Source organism: Crocuta crocuta, unplaced genomic scaffold (genome assembly GCF_008692635.1).
Source record: "Crocuta crocuta isolate KB4526 unplaced genomic scaffold, BGI_CrCroc_1.0 scaffold477, whole genome shotgun sequence".
Taxonomy (NCBI): domain Eukaryota; kingdom Metazoa; phylum Chordata; class Mammalia; order Carnivora; family Hyaenidae; genus Crocuta; species Crocuta crocuta.
In genome coordinates this window covers 1,052,776-1,067,567 of record NW_027530193.1, presented here as the reverse complement: position 1 = coordinate 1,067,567, position 14,792 = coordinate 1,052,776, and the positions used below count along the sequence as shown (strand labels likewise).

Sequence of the window (14,792 nt, the reverse complement as noted above, 5' to 3'; positions counted from 1 at the left end):
CTTCAGCTCATGGATGGGGAGCCTCATGCATCCCACAACCTCATGTAGGAAGCCCACCTGCCATCTCCTGACAAGGACAGGGCAAGCTTCACTCTCCTCCTATTACATACCGTTTCCATCCCTGGTCCATAGCTGGCCATATGCCCTTTTATTTAGACTTTTTATTTTCATTCATTAGTGGAATCTGTTTGAAATGGAAAGTGAGATCTGTGCACGTACTCACTCGGCAATCTGGACCAGAATACTCTCTATGCCTCCCTATGCTACCTTGAGAGCAAGGAATATACCGAAAGCTCATATAAACAACTAAGATTAATGATTCCACGTACTGTATTTTCAGAAATCTGAAGAGAATTTAGACGGCTTCAGCAGGTGTTCTCACTTTTATGCCAGTCCTGTAAGACCGCAGTTGCTACCACAAAACTAGAGTGAATTTTAACAAGTAGAGAACAAAAATGGTGGGGAAGTAGGGGTTTCACACAACCCACACGAGGCAAAAATCAATTTGGGAAAACACAGAAATAATACAGTATCTGAAGCCAAATTAACTAGATACAAGTCTTAACAATACCAGTCACTAGCTATGAAACCATGGGCACGATGTTTTTGTTACTACCCTATGATAAAAACCTCAGTGAGTCAAGGTGTAAAGCTTTAAGTATATCAGATGGAAAAAAGGTGCTAGGCTGGCATTCAAAACACTTTCCAAGCATGGTCCACTCATCCGGGTCTGGAGCTTTGGCTCTACTCTGCCACAGATCCACCGCATTTCTTCCATACACAAAAGGACCATGGCCTCCAGAATCCAATACAGTCCATCAGCCAGAGCTCATTTCACAAGACACAGTCAGTGAGTGTCCACAATCTATTCATTTTCCAGAACAAGTTGAGGGCGGCATGGCAGTTTGTGTTTTGACAGCTAAGGGCAGCTAAGATCTTCCTTCAGGATTCCGTTAGTAAATGAAGCTTGTTCTGCTTCATTCCGCCATGATGACAAAAATCCAAGCATCTGTAGTATCACTTAAAAGAACAATATGGTGACAACACAGGGAGAAAGATCTGAAGCTGTATGTCAATTTTCTTGCTGGTCACATCTCTATAGGGAAATTTCCAAGTTCCTCAATGAAGACATGCATAGGTCTAAAAGACAATTAAAAATGATCGTAATTAGCTTAGTTTTCCCTTATGCTATATTCCTGATATATTCTCTGTCTGTAGTTTTCTTTTGGCGTTCCTCAAACCCAGTCAACCCAAACAGAGCTCCCTTCGAGAACACCTAAATACACTGGAAGGTTTAAGATTTAACTTTAATTTGACATGGTAAGGTCTGAAAAATGCTTCACTGATAGACATAAAATAATCATAGTTGTCATTTATTGAGGACTTACTATGTGACAAGCACTGTACTTGGTACTTTACCCCCATCACCTCAGGTAATACTGGACTTAACCCAAATAAGGGAGATAGTAATATCTGCATTATATAGCTGAAGTTTATGAAGCTCCAAAATATTAAGTAATCTGCTCAAACTCATTCATTTATTGTGACTGAAAAACAGTAGAGCAAAGGTTTTAACGCAGATCTAACTTCAGAGTCTATACCCTTAGACTGTAACACAGTTCTATTAAAAACTGAAAGAAATGAGTTACTTACATATTCAGTTATGCCTACCATGCTTATCTTATTCAAAGCATAACCTGTCAGCACTGTTAGATTAAGGGCCTTAGACTCATTTCCTTGAGGAAAATAGCAAGGATACCAAGCTGAAAAGGACAGGCAAGAGATGTAGAGGGACTGTCATTTTTCCGTACCTTTAAGGATCCCAAGTCAACTTGCCGCCTTCAGATTCATCTTGTACTTGTCTTTTCACAGCACAGCTGGTGTCCCCTTTTACTTCCCTTCTCTGCTTGATGTCTTGTTTGATTCCAAAGAGTATTTCTCCAACTTACAAAAAGATGACTAATGTTTTTTACAAGGAGGCAATCCATGAAAACCTATGCCACGTAATCCACGATCAGGTTTAACATTATTGCTGACCTATATTAGACATAAGTAACACTAAACTCCAAAATAAGACATAGAAGACTTGATTTCAAAAAGCACACAGTACTTAACAGACATTTTTAAAAGTTAATGTTTCAGGTCTTCTATTAAACTAGAAGCACTCTCAAGAGACTGGACACACACACACACAAACACACAAACACACACACACACCCCTGCTTATTTACGCAGAAACAGTCACTGGAAGATACACCAAAAACCGCTATACTAATTGCTACTGGGTGGCTGAGAGGCAGAAGTCAAATGTGGATTTTGCTCATTGTATATACTCCTTAGCTTTTGAATTCTGAATCCTATCAATTGATTACCTATTCAAAAACTAACAACAAAACTTAAGAAAAGTTGTCCCTCACATTTCAATGTCTGGTCATTATAGAAAAAGGAATTAATACAGAAGGGTACAATGAAAAAGATACATAAAGACACAAAAAATTATGCTGTACCCTTTATTGCATCGTGAAAGTCAATGACGGCCACTGTCCACTGCTAAATACCATTTCAGCAGTATTTTATAAGCTCATTCACAAATCTGGGTTTTAAGAAGACAACTGGTTCCCAACCCGGGATTTTCAGTCTCTTGGAAGTTATAAAGGTAGCGACAGTCCCTGATTTATTTGCTATATTTCACAGAGCTACACTAACCAAAATGCTGAATTCCATTTGTCATTGGAACAAATTATTGCATATTGATCAGAAACTATGAACAGCAAATGAAAATGTGATTAACAAATAGTTTTGAAGTATAAACTAGTTAGTGCTATTACATAGATAAAATCACGTCACCCATGGATCCTATAAGAGAGAAAGTAATAGATGCCGTGGGTGTGAAAGACCAGAAATCACTGAATCTGACTACAGGGGTCCCAGTGTCTACTGGGAGAAAGTGGGAAAGGGCATTTCAAGCGTAAGCTGACCATCCTCCCACCCAGATCAGTGCCACACATAACAATCCTCTTCCTCCTCCTCAGGTGTATGAGTTATTGACATAAGAAAGATGTGGCTCCTTCCAGTGTTGGGGAACAAAGACTGGGACCTACTGATCTGCCTGTATGTTCGGTACACTTACCCTTCTCCAAGTTTCTCTAAGACATCAAACACTTCTTCTGGCTGTTTAGTTAAACTATCTTCATCCAACTTTTTCAGCTGCCTGTGAATGAAGAAATAAAAACATAAAATACATTTTATTTGCTGACAACTAGACCACAAAATATGTTATTTATATTACGATTAGCTTCTTAGGGATCTCTCTACAAAGTCTTTACTAGTAGACATCAAAGGCAACCTAAGAGATTTTTAAGTTTTTTTATTTATTTAAGTAATCTCTATACCTCGCATGTGACTTGAACTCCTGACCCTAAGATCAAGAGTCGCACGCCCTTCTGGCTGAGCCAGTCAGGCGCCCCAAGCTAACAGACTTTTAAGGGACACTGAAGGGCGGTTCTATGGCAGTACTGCACATATTCTGGCTCCCTCCGATGAGCATAATCAGGACCAGAGGGTAGACAGCACCAAGAGTCAAATTTCAGTTCAACAGGTATAAGAAATTTTCTAACAGTAAAAAAGTTGTTCAGAAATGGTTTAGACTGCCTTAAGAAGTCCCTAGGTCCCCATCAGTGGAGAATTTAAACAGAAAATGAATCATCATGTGGCTAAAATGCCACAGAGTGGGTTCAAGCTTTATAGGGAACCTTTCAATCCATTTAAATCTGGAGATTCCAGGAATTAAAATGGCATAACTATCTCTTCAGAAAAGATGTTTAATGTAAGGTTAACTATGAACTGAAACATGGTCTCAGACTGGAGGCCAAGGAAGACAGAGACTCTCGCCCTCCATTAGCAAGATTTGGGGAATTCGGTCAAAACACAGGGATTTTACAGGTATCACAGAAACAGAAAGGGGAAAGTATATACTTAGACATGATCAAAAGTGAAACATAACTATGTAGCTAGGAATCTCAAACAGTCTCAGAGACTACTTCCACGAGCAGCTGTGTACCTCTGATGAGTCCAAAAATCAAAGACATATGGGTGCTTATAACTTCCAGATAAATCTTCGGACTATGCTAGACATAGTAAATAACAAACACGGGAGCTTAAAAATTAACAATATTTTTTTAAAACTCTGAGACCTCAGAAAATTATTAACGGGCTTAACGAAGGAGCTTGCCAAGGAATATTTTGTGTGTGTGTATGTGTGCATCTTCTACACAATGGCTTCCTGAAACTACAAAAGACAACAAAGAAAAGAGAGCTCAGGAAATGGTGAAATATGGAAGTAGTAACACTGGAGATTTCTTTGTAGAGAGAAGGTTTAAACTAGCTGGACAATACCAATTTTTACAAGAAAAGACTTGAATTACATGCACATACACACACACACACATACACACACCTTCCTGGAGAAAACAGCAAAACCAGAAGAAAAGACAAAAGAGAAATCCCTGAACACATCAAAAGTATCCACCCATAACCACTGATCTCTAAAGGGCAATCTTAAATAATTCTGTAAATGTGTACTAAAGAAATGAAGAAATGATCCAAGTCAGTAATGGCCACAACCTGAAAATTAACAAAATGACCACCACGACCTTTGAAAATCAAAAGGTCCTAAACATTAAATTCCAGTGACATCATAAAAACTTCAAAACAAAAAGGGCTGAAGTGAAACTCCTCTTAAAAGTTCAGAGGCGAAATGTCTATGAGCTCAGAAGTCAGAAAGAACATCGCATAAACCAAGGGAGGCGGGGGGTGTGGGGGAGCACTGAATTTATAATTGTATAAACAATGGACAATACCTCATTTTTCAAGTATAATTAAACAGCTTATATAAAGGAAGATCAAATGTGTTCCCCTGAAGTGTTGGCTTTGTGGTCTGCAAAAAACAAAACTCACGATTTCAACTACTCTGAGACCACAACATAACAAAGGAAGCTGCCACTGCCGTGAGAGAAACAGCTGCAAGCCCCTGATAATCCTGACGGACAAACTTTATATACCTGCTTGGACAATCGAAGTAGGGTTTTTGTTTGTTTTTGATCTGGGCTTAAACAGATCTTTATTTCTCTGGTGCCTGACAACCCAGAAGTGGTCGATTATTTCCTAAATGGATCAATGAATGTCATGATGGGAATCCTAAACTTTTTCAGCAATCCTTGTGAGGTTTCAAAAGAATAGAATTNTGTGGAAACTAATTTGACAATAAACTATTTGTAAAAAAAAACAACAAAAACAAAACAAAACAAAAGAATAGAATTCCACCCTAAAAAGGGTTACCGGGTTATCAACAATTCAGATTTCTATGGAAAAACTTTTGACAAGTGACTCTTCATGACATTTTATACCATAAACCTTCATGGAAGAGGCACAAAACAGGTCCCACTGATGATTCAGCTCTCAGCTGGGACTTCCCCAGGTCACAGGTAGTTTCATTGCTTGCTCACAAAAGAAGAAGACTGGCCAGCACAGCCTCCGTGGACCAAATACCAGCAGATGCTCCTCTCCAAAGTCAGATAGCCACATGGACAGCCAAGCATCCCAGAAATGTTCTCTGCATCCTCCATCACACTATTATCATCTGATACCAATTCACTTTTTTAAAAATCATAAACTCCCACATAAGCCATCGACTTTAATCTCTCATCACTCAGTCACACACAAATGTCAAGCTCATGAATGCAAAGAGGATTTCCTGCATTGAGATTGCAATCCCTTGTTGGAAACACATGCCAACTAAATCGCTGACGAGACACCTGTATCTTTCCAAACACAAACAAGGATACTTATGGAGTAGTTACTCACAAGTCTGGCTAATTCTCAAGCCTCATTCTCCCATCTTAGAACTCCTGTAAGATTCATTTTATTTATGTATACCTATCCCTCTTTCCATTCAGAATTTGATATGGTTGCAACAAATGTGTAAGATAAATTGATGACTTTTTTAATGATCATAAAATCAAGATGTTCCCCCTCCCCAAATTCATATGTTGAAGTCCTAAACGCCAGGATCTCAGAATGTGACTTTATTTGGAGACAGAGCCTTTAAAGAGGTAATAAAGGTAAAATGAGGTCATATAGGTGGGCCCTAATTCAATACGACCGGTATCCTTATAGGAGGTAAGGACACAGACAGGAACAGAGGGAAGACCATATGAAGGCACAGGAAGGAGAAAGCCATCTGCAAGCCAAGGAGAGAGGCCCCCGGGAAATTGCCGTACTGACACCCTGATCTCAGACTTTTAGCCTCCATCCAGAACTACAAGAAAATAAATTTCTGTAAGTTTCAATCACCCGATCTGTGAAACAGACATGGCAGTCCTAACAAATACAAGCAAAAAAGTTCATCTGCTGATGAGGCACTCCACTGGTTATGATGAGTAGGAAAGCACCACTCATTCAAGAATTTAGCCCTGCAATGCTCTTCTCTTGCACATTTAATAAATTTCTTAAAATCCAAAAGGTGCGGGAGTGTGCCAAAATGCACAAAGGTTGACACTTTTGCCCAAGCTTATGTAACAAGGCAAAGGTAGAAACAAAACTCAGATCTCTAATCCTCTTTTCAATTAAACCAAGGCCTCGGAGGAACAATGAATATATTTCAGAAGGAAATATAACCCGTGTACATTTATAACTGGATCACTATGGCGTTTCAGCAAAAACTTGCTACCACACACAGGCCCTGTGGAAGCGGGGGGTCCTTCCACAGAGGCGTCAGACTGAGGCAGTTAAGAGCATGGACTTTGGAACATACTGCCTGGTTTAAAATCCTAGTGCTACCCCTTCCTAACTGTGGAACCTCCTGCAATTCACTTAAGTTCTCTGTGCGTCAGTTTGATCACCGTTGAAACAGAAACATGGAGATAAGCACCTCCGTAGGGTTGTTGTCACCGTGGCTTAAGAAGTTGAATCACACGAAATTACCATTTTTATAGGTCAATTTCATGTGGTTCATCAGGAGGCATGGAAAGCACTGGGAACGGTGTCTGACTCCCAGTAGGTGCCGTTTGGGTAAGAATCATTATTATTTCCATCTCAGCACACCACAGTGGGGTGAATTATGAGCCCACCCCAACCAGTTATTTGCCTTCCGCAGTGTTTGCGTACTTCAAACAAATGCCAAGTGTGCAGCCCAGGCTGCCGATCCCTTCCCTTCACCTCTCCTTTGCCTCACACTCCCACACCCTGAACACTTCCTACTTTAGTGTTCACTCTGCTGCAGGAAGTCAGAGGTCTCTGTGAAATAGAAGCTAACTACACTGTACCTCAGAGAAGAAGGACTCCCTTGATCTCTGCTCTCTATTTTCCTCCAGATGTGGGAGACTGACCTAAGACCCTGGTGTCCATAGAGCAAATCAATGATACAACTAAAACCAGCCCAGGAGTTCAGACCTTCTAGGATCAGCCACCTCCCGGATCTTGACTTAAAACAATTCCAGGTAGCAGTAGGATCTGGAGCTGATACAAAACAATAGAGGCCTGAAAAGGGCCCAGTCTGGTCAGGTCACGACCCAGATCTGGAGCGAAGAAGGAAACACACAGAACTGTGTCTCAACTCTTCTGGGCCTCAATTTGCCCATCTTGAAAACATCTTATTTCCTTATTTACCTCCCAATGGCGGATTTGAAAAGCTGAGAACACTAGGAAGGCACTGGGCATCAAGAATGAGAGATGCCATCATCATCCTAGAGTGGGGACACTAACCAGAAAATCTTCCTAAATGCGACCCCTCCACGAAGCCTTCCCTTGCTGGACCTTCAACCTTTCTCTGCACGCCTTCCGACTTAGGCGCAAAGCTTTTACCCTCAACAGATCCTGCCCACAGCACCCATCAGGTGGGACTCCTTCCCTTAGAAAGTCCACCCAGCTTTCCTCTGCTTGTTCCAGATCCATTCCTTGGAGCGCTCGAGGTTCTCATCCTGCTTCAGCATCCCCCCACCTCTTGCTACCTCGATGAGTCCCTCCTAGGACAGCCTCCCCCCAAGAGCCCCCGCCTTGAGCAGGTGTTCTCCCCAACTTGTCCCCACGTCCCTCCGCAGCTGCTCCCTTCAGCAGCGCCTTCATTCCGCTAGGATGTCCCCCTACGGCATGCGCTCTCCCCAACCAGCCCCACGTTTATTCCCCTGGGCGCGCGCTCCCCTCTGCCGGACACCCTCCTGGCAGATTCCCCCCCCACTCAGCAGGTGCCCATCAGCCGGATCGCGGCACCCCGTGGGCGCACCCGGAGCCTCCCCTCTGCCAATTCCCGCCTTTCCCTCTCCCCACCCCCTGCGTCTTAGCCATCGGCCCCTCACCGGCGCGGCGGGTTCCTCAGCTGCACCGTCTCCATGGCGCNAAGGACCTCCCCGCCCCCGCCCCGCCGACCCTCCCACACTTCCGCTTTCCGCCCCCACCGGAAGCGGCGCGCGGCCGCGCGAGCGGGGCGGGGCGGCAAGGACGGGGCCTGAACCACGTGGTGCGGGCCTGAGTCACGTGGCGCGCGGGGCGCGGCCCGGGAACCCGGAGTTTACTGCGCGGGGCCGGAGTCCGTGGGCAGCACTGCCTCAGTGCGAAGTTACGCTTAACTTCATTTTGTGCTTACCGAGCTCTGCGTGTCTGTCGCTGTGCTCGGCTCAAAGTACATAACAATAGTCAAGATCTAGAGGAGCCCTACCTACCTTTTTTGCAATTTATGGTGTAGAAGATAGTTACTAGATTGGTAGTTAATGTAGTGATAAATGATAGGAAACAATGTGAGAACCTAACCACCGCTGGTAAGATCAGGAAAACTCTGAGGGCAGGAATGAACGGGCGTTCATTGAGTATATATCTAGCATCTGCTCTGGGCCAACCACAGTACTGGGTGCCACGCAGTGAACAAAATAAAGTTTCTGCCCTCATGGATCTTAACTTTCAAGTGAGAAAGGCAGTAAACGCAAAAACAAAACACCAAAAAAAAAAAAACCCCACCCCAAAACAAGACCAAAAAAAACCCAAGCTGTGACTAAAATGAGAGTGTAAGTCATACTAATGTGTTTTTTAAGATTTTATTTTTAAGTAATTTCTACACTCAGTCTGGGGCTCCAACTCATACCCAGAGATCAAGAGTCACATGCTCCACTTACTGAGCCAGCCAGGTGCCCCTTGTCACATTAATATTTTTAAAAAGAGCAGTCAAGGCAGAGGGAACAGTAAGGACAAAAACCTATGTTAGAAGTTGGCATGTTTGGAGCAGAATGAATAAGGAAAAGTAGGAGACAAGGTAGGAGCTGTGGCCAGAATCAGATAGAAAATGAGCCATGTACAGATAACAAAAAAATTACTAGAAGTTAGTTAGGTGTACCATTAGCTATCGCTATGTAACAGATCACCCCAAAGCCCAATGGTTTAATCATTTTCCAGTTTTTGGTTATTACAAATAAAATTTATGATCATTTGTGTACAAGCGTTTGCATGGGCATATAGATAGGCATACACACATTTCATTTCTCTTGGGTAAATATACCCAAGAAATAGCTGTCATAGAAGATACATGTTGAAAGTACTAAGAAAATGTTTTTCAAGGTGATTACACTATTTTTCATTTCCACCAACCATGCATGTGAGTTTCGATTGCTCTGTATCATCTATACTTGGTATGATCAGTCTGCAGTTTTAGCCAATCCGATAGGCATGTAATGGTGTCTCACCATTTTTAATTTGCATTTCTGTAAGGACTAATGATGCTGAGCATCTTTTCAAGTGGTTGTCATCTATTTTCTAAAGTATCTGTTCAAGTCCTTTGTCCTTAAAATTATTTTTATTATTGATTTTTTAGAGTGTTTTAATATTCTGGATGCATATCCTTTATCAAACACGTGATTTGTAAACATTTTCTGAGGCTTGTATTTTCATCCTTTTAACAGTCTCATTTGAAGAATAGAAATTTTTATTTTTATTAAGGCCAATTTATCCATTTTTTTCATTTATGAGTCATACTTTTGATGTCATACCTAAGAAACCTTGGGGAGGAGACTGACCCTGCAAGCTCACTTCCCAGGTTCCCATGTCAGCCGACTTCTGGCTGGTTTCAGTGGAGGGAAGAACTGAGAGGGAAGCCAGTCTTTCTCTCCCTTCTTTGCTTCTGATTAAAAATCTAAAGTAACCTTCTCTCCAGCTCCTCCTAGAGGGGCCTGACATGGCTCCAGCTTCCCTTCTGCTGCAGCTTCTGAACTCTGTAACTATCACTAGTTCTTTCTTATATCCAAGTCCTAAGTCGAGTAGCTCCTTCCTACTAACTCCTGTCCTTTGGGCTCTCTCACTGTTCTCTGTTGGCATCTTGGTTCCTCTGTCATCTATCCAACCAATTCCTTCAATTAAATTCTTTTTAAAAAATGTTTATTTATTTATTCTGAGAGAGTCAGGGGGGAAGAGTAGAGAGAAAGAAGGAGAGAGAATTCCAAGCAGCCTCTGCACTGTCAGCACAGAGCCCAATGTGGGGCTCCATCCCACAAAGGGCAAGATCATGACCCAAGCCAAAATCAAGAGGCGGATGGTTAACTGACTGAGCCACCCGGGCACCCCTTAAATTCTTATTTCAAATCCCTTCTGTAACCCATCTTACTCAGAGTGTGCTTTTAAATTAGATCATGATTAGTACACCTGAGATGAAAAGCATTCAGAACTGTAAATTGACAAATTACGATGCTGTCTGTGTTTCTTTCCCCAAGAATAATTGGTTGGGGATTTGAAATCAGCATATAGAAGTATTGGCTGTGCCTAGCTCTGTTAAACGAAATGTAAGATTTTCCTGATTATGACATATCTTTACTTGGCAGTGTTGCTCAACCAAGGAAGGCAGAGATATTATTTAAAGAAACTATCGATTAACCCTGAAAAGAAGTGTTTAGACAATAAAAAACTATGTCCAATAATAATATCTCTGCATATTATCTCATTAAGGAGACCATGACTATAATATCTATTCCTTCCCCCAATAAAGCTGAATATGTATTAAATACAGCTTTGATGAGATGGTTAACTCAGAGAGATGAAATCTTAATATCAAAAAGTTACTTGCTGCCAAAAAATAGAACCCAAATGTCCATCAGCTGATGAATATATAAATAAAATGGACACCCAAAGTGTATACAATGGAATATTATTCAGCCATGAAGTTCTGATGCACTAGAATCAGATGAACCTTGAAAACACCGTGCTATATAAAAGAAGTCAATCACAAAGGATTCATATGATTTCATTTACTTGAAAAGTCCAAAATAGGCAAATCTACCGGAAAGTAGATTAGTAATTGCCTTAGACTTGGGGGTGAGGGGGTAGAGGAATTGGGCATGATGAGTAAAGGAAGTGGGGTTTCGTTATGGGGTAATGACAAAATTCTAAAATTGATTGTGGTGATGACAGCACACTCTGCATATAATAAAAGCCACTGAACTACACTCAACTTTAAACGGGTGAGTTATATGCTAGTGAATTATTTCTCAGTAAGTTGTTTTTGGAAAGTCACCTCTGGGGGCCCTCGGTGGCTCAGTCGGTTGAGTGTGAGACTCTTTTTTTTTTTTTAATGTTTTTATTTCTGAGAGAGAGAGAGCAGGGGAGGGTCAGAGAGAGAGGGAGACACAGAATTGGAAACAGGCTCCAAACTCTGAGCTGGCTGTCAGCACAGAGGCTGATGCCGGGCTCGAACCCACGAACCATGAGATCATGACCTGAGCTGAAGTCAGATGCTTAACCGACTGAGCCACCCATGCACTCCAAATGTGAGACTCTTGATCTCAGCTCAGGTCTTGATCTTAGGGTCATGAATTCAAGCCCTGTGACAGGCTCCACATTGGGCATGAAGCCTACTTTAAAAAGGGGGGGGGGGCATCCCTAGGTGGCTCAGTGCGTTAAAGTGTCCAACTCTTGGTTTTGGCCCAGGTCATGATCTCATGGTTTGTGAGTTCAAGCCCCGTGTCAGGCTCTGCGCTGATAGTGTGGAGTCTGCTTGGGATTCTCTCTCTCCCTCTCTCTCTGCCCCTCCACTGCTCACTCTCTTTGTCTTTCAAAAATAAACTTTAAAAAAAATTAAAAAAGAAAAAAAAAAGTCACTTTCTCCTGGAAGACTTCCCCTCTGACGTCCCTCCCCTATTCCTCCATCCCCTAAATTCCTTTAATGCTGCTTTTATTAGCCCCACATTTATAGGCAGCATTATGGAAAGGGATTGCCAGTTATCAATTACTGTGTAAGAAACCACTACCACAGGTGCCTGAGGGGCTCAGTCACTTGAGCATCTGAATCTTGATCTCCACTCAGGTCTTGATCTCACAGTTCCTGAGATGGAGCCCCACACTGGACTATGCACTGGTGTGAGCCTGCTTGGGATTCTCTCTCTCCCTCTCTCTCTGCCCATCTCCCTCTTGTGCTCCTGCTCTCTCTCTCAAAATAAATAAATTAAAAAAAAAAAACTTAAAAAAAAAAAAGAAGAAGAAGGGGACCTGGGTGGCTTAGTCAGTTGAATGGCCGACTTCAGCTCAGGTCACAATCTTGTGGTTTGTGAGTTCAAGCCCCGAGTTGGTTCTGTGCTGACAGTTCAGAGCCTGGAGCCTTCTTCAGATTCTGTGTCTCCCCCTCTCTCTGCCCCTCCCCTGCTCATGCTCTCTCTCTGTCTCTCAATAATCATAAATTTTAAAAATGTTAAAAAAAAAAAAAGAACTCCTCCTCAAACTTAGTGGCATACAACAGTATTTGTTCTCTCTCATAAATCCACACTTTGAGCATGGTTTAGCAGGGAAGGTTCATGGTGTCAGTCAGGGTCAGGCACCGTTTGGATGGTGCCTATCCAAAATGCCTCACTCACATGGCTGACAAGTGGGTGCTGGGGGTAGAAAGGCCTCCTCTGTTTTTGTATCTCCTCACAGATGAAAGGCTGGGTTCTGAACGATATTTGTGAGGGAGAGCCAGGAGGGAGCCGTAGTGCCTTCTAAGGGCATAGCTTTGGAAGGTCGATAATACCATCCCCACTGTTGAGGCGGCCCCAAAGTCCTGTGCAGTTTCAAAGACAGCTGACATAGACTCCATCTCGATGGGGAGTGGCAAAGTTCTGGAAGTGGGTGGAGGACTGGAAAGTACTGTTCTCCTTATCTCTGGAAAATACAACTTGCCACAGGCGTACTCATCTGGCATACCATTTAGAATATACCCACCTCCAAGCAACTGAAAACACCTAAACAGTGGCTTAAGACACCTTGGCATTTGTTGTTTATTAAGTAGTCTAGAAGTCAATAGTCTCAGGGTTGATTCAGTGGCTGGACAATGTCAACTCCATCCTTCCCCTCCCACCCTGCTCAGTACGTGGACTTTTCATACCTGTGCGGATTGCCTCACAACTGCAAAAATGAGTACATGTCCAGGTGTATATTCTTGACCTAGCAACACCCAAAGCAGAAAGAGAGCAAAAAAAGGTTATTTTGAAGTCCTGTACCTCTTATGTGAGAGGAAAAACTTTCTCATAAACACCCAGCAGACATCCCATAATATCACTGGCCACGTCAGGGTCATGTCCACCCCCTGACTGATCACTGGCAAAAGGGAGTGAGATCATTGTGATTGGCTTAATGAAATCCTGATTCATCCCCTGGGCCAGGAGAATCTCAGGCAAAATTCAGACTTCTAGAAGCAGAGATGGAAGCTGTGGAGTAGACGAGCAGTAGTGGGGTGCCTCAGTTTCCCCACCACACTAAGGGTTCATTCTTTCCCCTTGTGTGGGGCCTGTGCTGGACTGAGGGGGTTCGCACGCAACAGCCACTCAGCCCTCAGAAAGTTTACAGTGTCGTGCGGCCGAGTTTACACAAATAATTGTAACTAAATTCCTGAGGGCAGAGACCAGGTGTTTAACAACACTGCAAGTTTGGCGCCAGATCCTATCAGGTTTTGTGGAGACAAAAAATAAAGACCTAGGTCCTGCCTTTAAAGGCCTCACAGTCTTTGAGGAAAACTGTAAACTGAGGATCAAAGAGTGATGAGTGTTAAATGAGGGGTAACCCCTGCTTGCAGTAGGAGCAGAGAGAGGCAAGGCGAAGGGGGAGTCAAGAAAGGCTTTCAGAGGTGACGGTTGAGTTAATTATAGATGGAGTCAGGATTGGGCAAGAGGAAGTGCTTGGAAAAGACTTGGACGGGGGCGCATAAGCAAAGGTTAGGAAGCAAGAGTAACAGCTTAATGTACGCAGGTAGCAACAAGCAATAAAAACCACTAGAGTTAAAGTGGGACACAGAGTGAAGTCAGATGAGGCTGAAGATACCTGAAATTTCCCTCAGCGGAAGATCCTCACCAACCTATCAGTCCATTCATTTATTAAATCATTATCTACAGAGCACTAGGTACCAGCCACCTTCCAGCCCCAGTGCCTTTGCACTCTCTGCCTGGAACAGCACTCCTAAATCTTCTCAGGCTTCAGCTCAATTAGTCCCTCAGAGACGCCTTCTCCACCCCACCCTCTCGCCTAAAATAGTCCCCATGTGGTCACTTGGCTTTACAGAACTGTTTTGCTTTCCTTCTAGCACTAATCACATTCTGAGATTATCATCTTCGTTCAAGAGTTAACAGACAGCCTGTCAGTTGCCACCGGAACGTAAGCTCCTCGCGGGCAGGGACCTGGCTCGTTTTCAGCGTTTCCATCCGCAGTTTCAGCCTCCCCAGGAGACCCGCGCATCTCCAGCGACCCGAGCGCGCTTCGCAAGGTGAATCCGAAGCTGAGCATGCGCAGAGGGCCTCTGG

The 14,792-nt window shown here is 43.0% G+C and overlaps 1 protein-coding gene across 4 annotated transcripts in view; it reads right to left on the bottom strand.

Annotated features, from left to right (window-relative positions):
- STK4 (serine/threonine kinase 4) overlaps positions 1-14,792 on the bottom strand; it is a 336,256-nt gene that overhangs the window by 81,248 nt on the left and 240,216 nt on the right. The window contains exons 1-3 of one of the 4 annotated variants that reach the window (XM_077765280.1): positions 3,131-3,212; positions 1,812-2,037; positions 330-1,140 (exon numbers count right to left, since the gene is read on the bottom strand). Coding sequence is in view for 1 of the 4 variants with exons in the window: in XM_077765279.1 (XP_077621405.1) it covers positions 3,131-3,211; positions 8,352-8,386 (116 nt within the window). In the remaining 3 variants the exon portion in view is untranslated. Of the gene's footprint in view, positions 1-329; positions 1,141-1,811; positions 2,038-3,130; positions 3,213-8,351; positions 8,392-14,792 lie in introns of those variants that run through there. The other 3 variants (XM_077765282.1, XM_077765281.1, XM_077765279.1) reach the window with 3 other exon arrangements.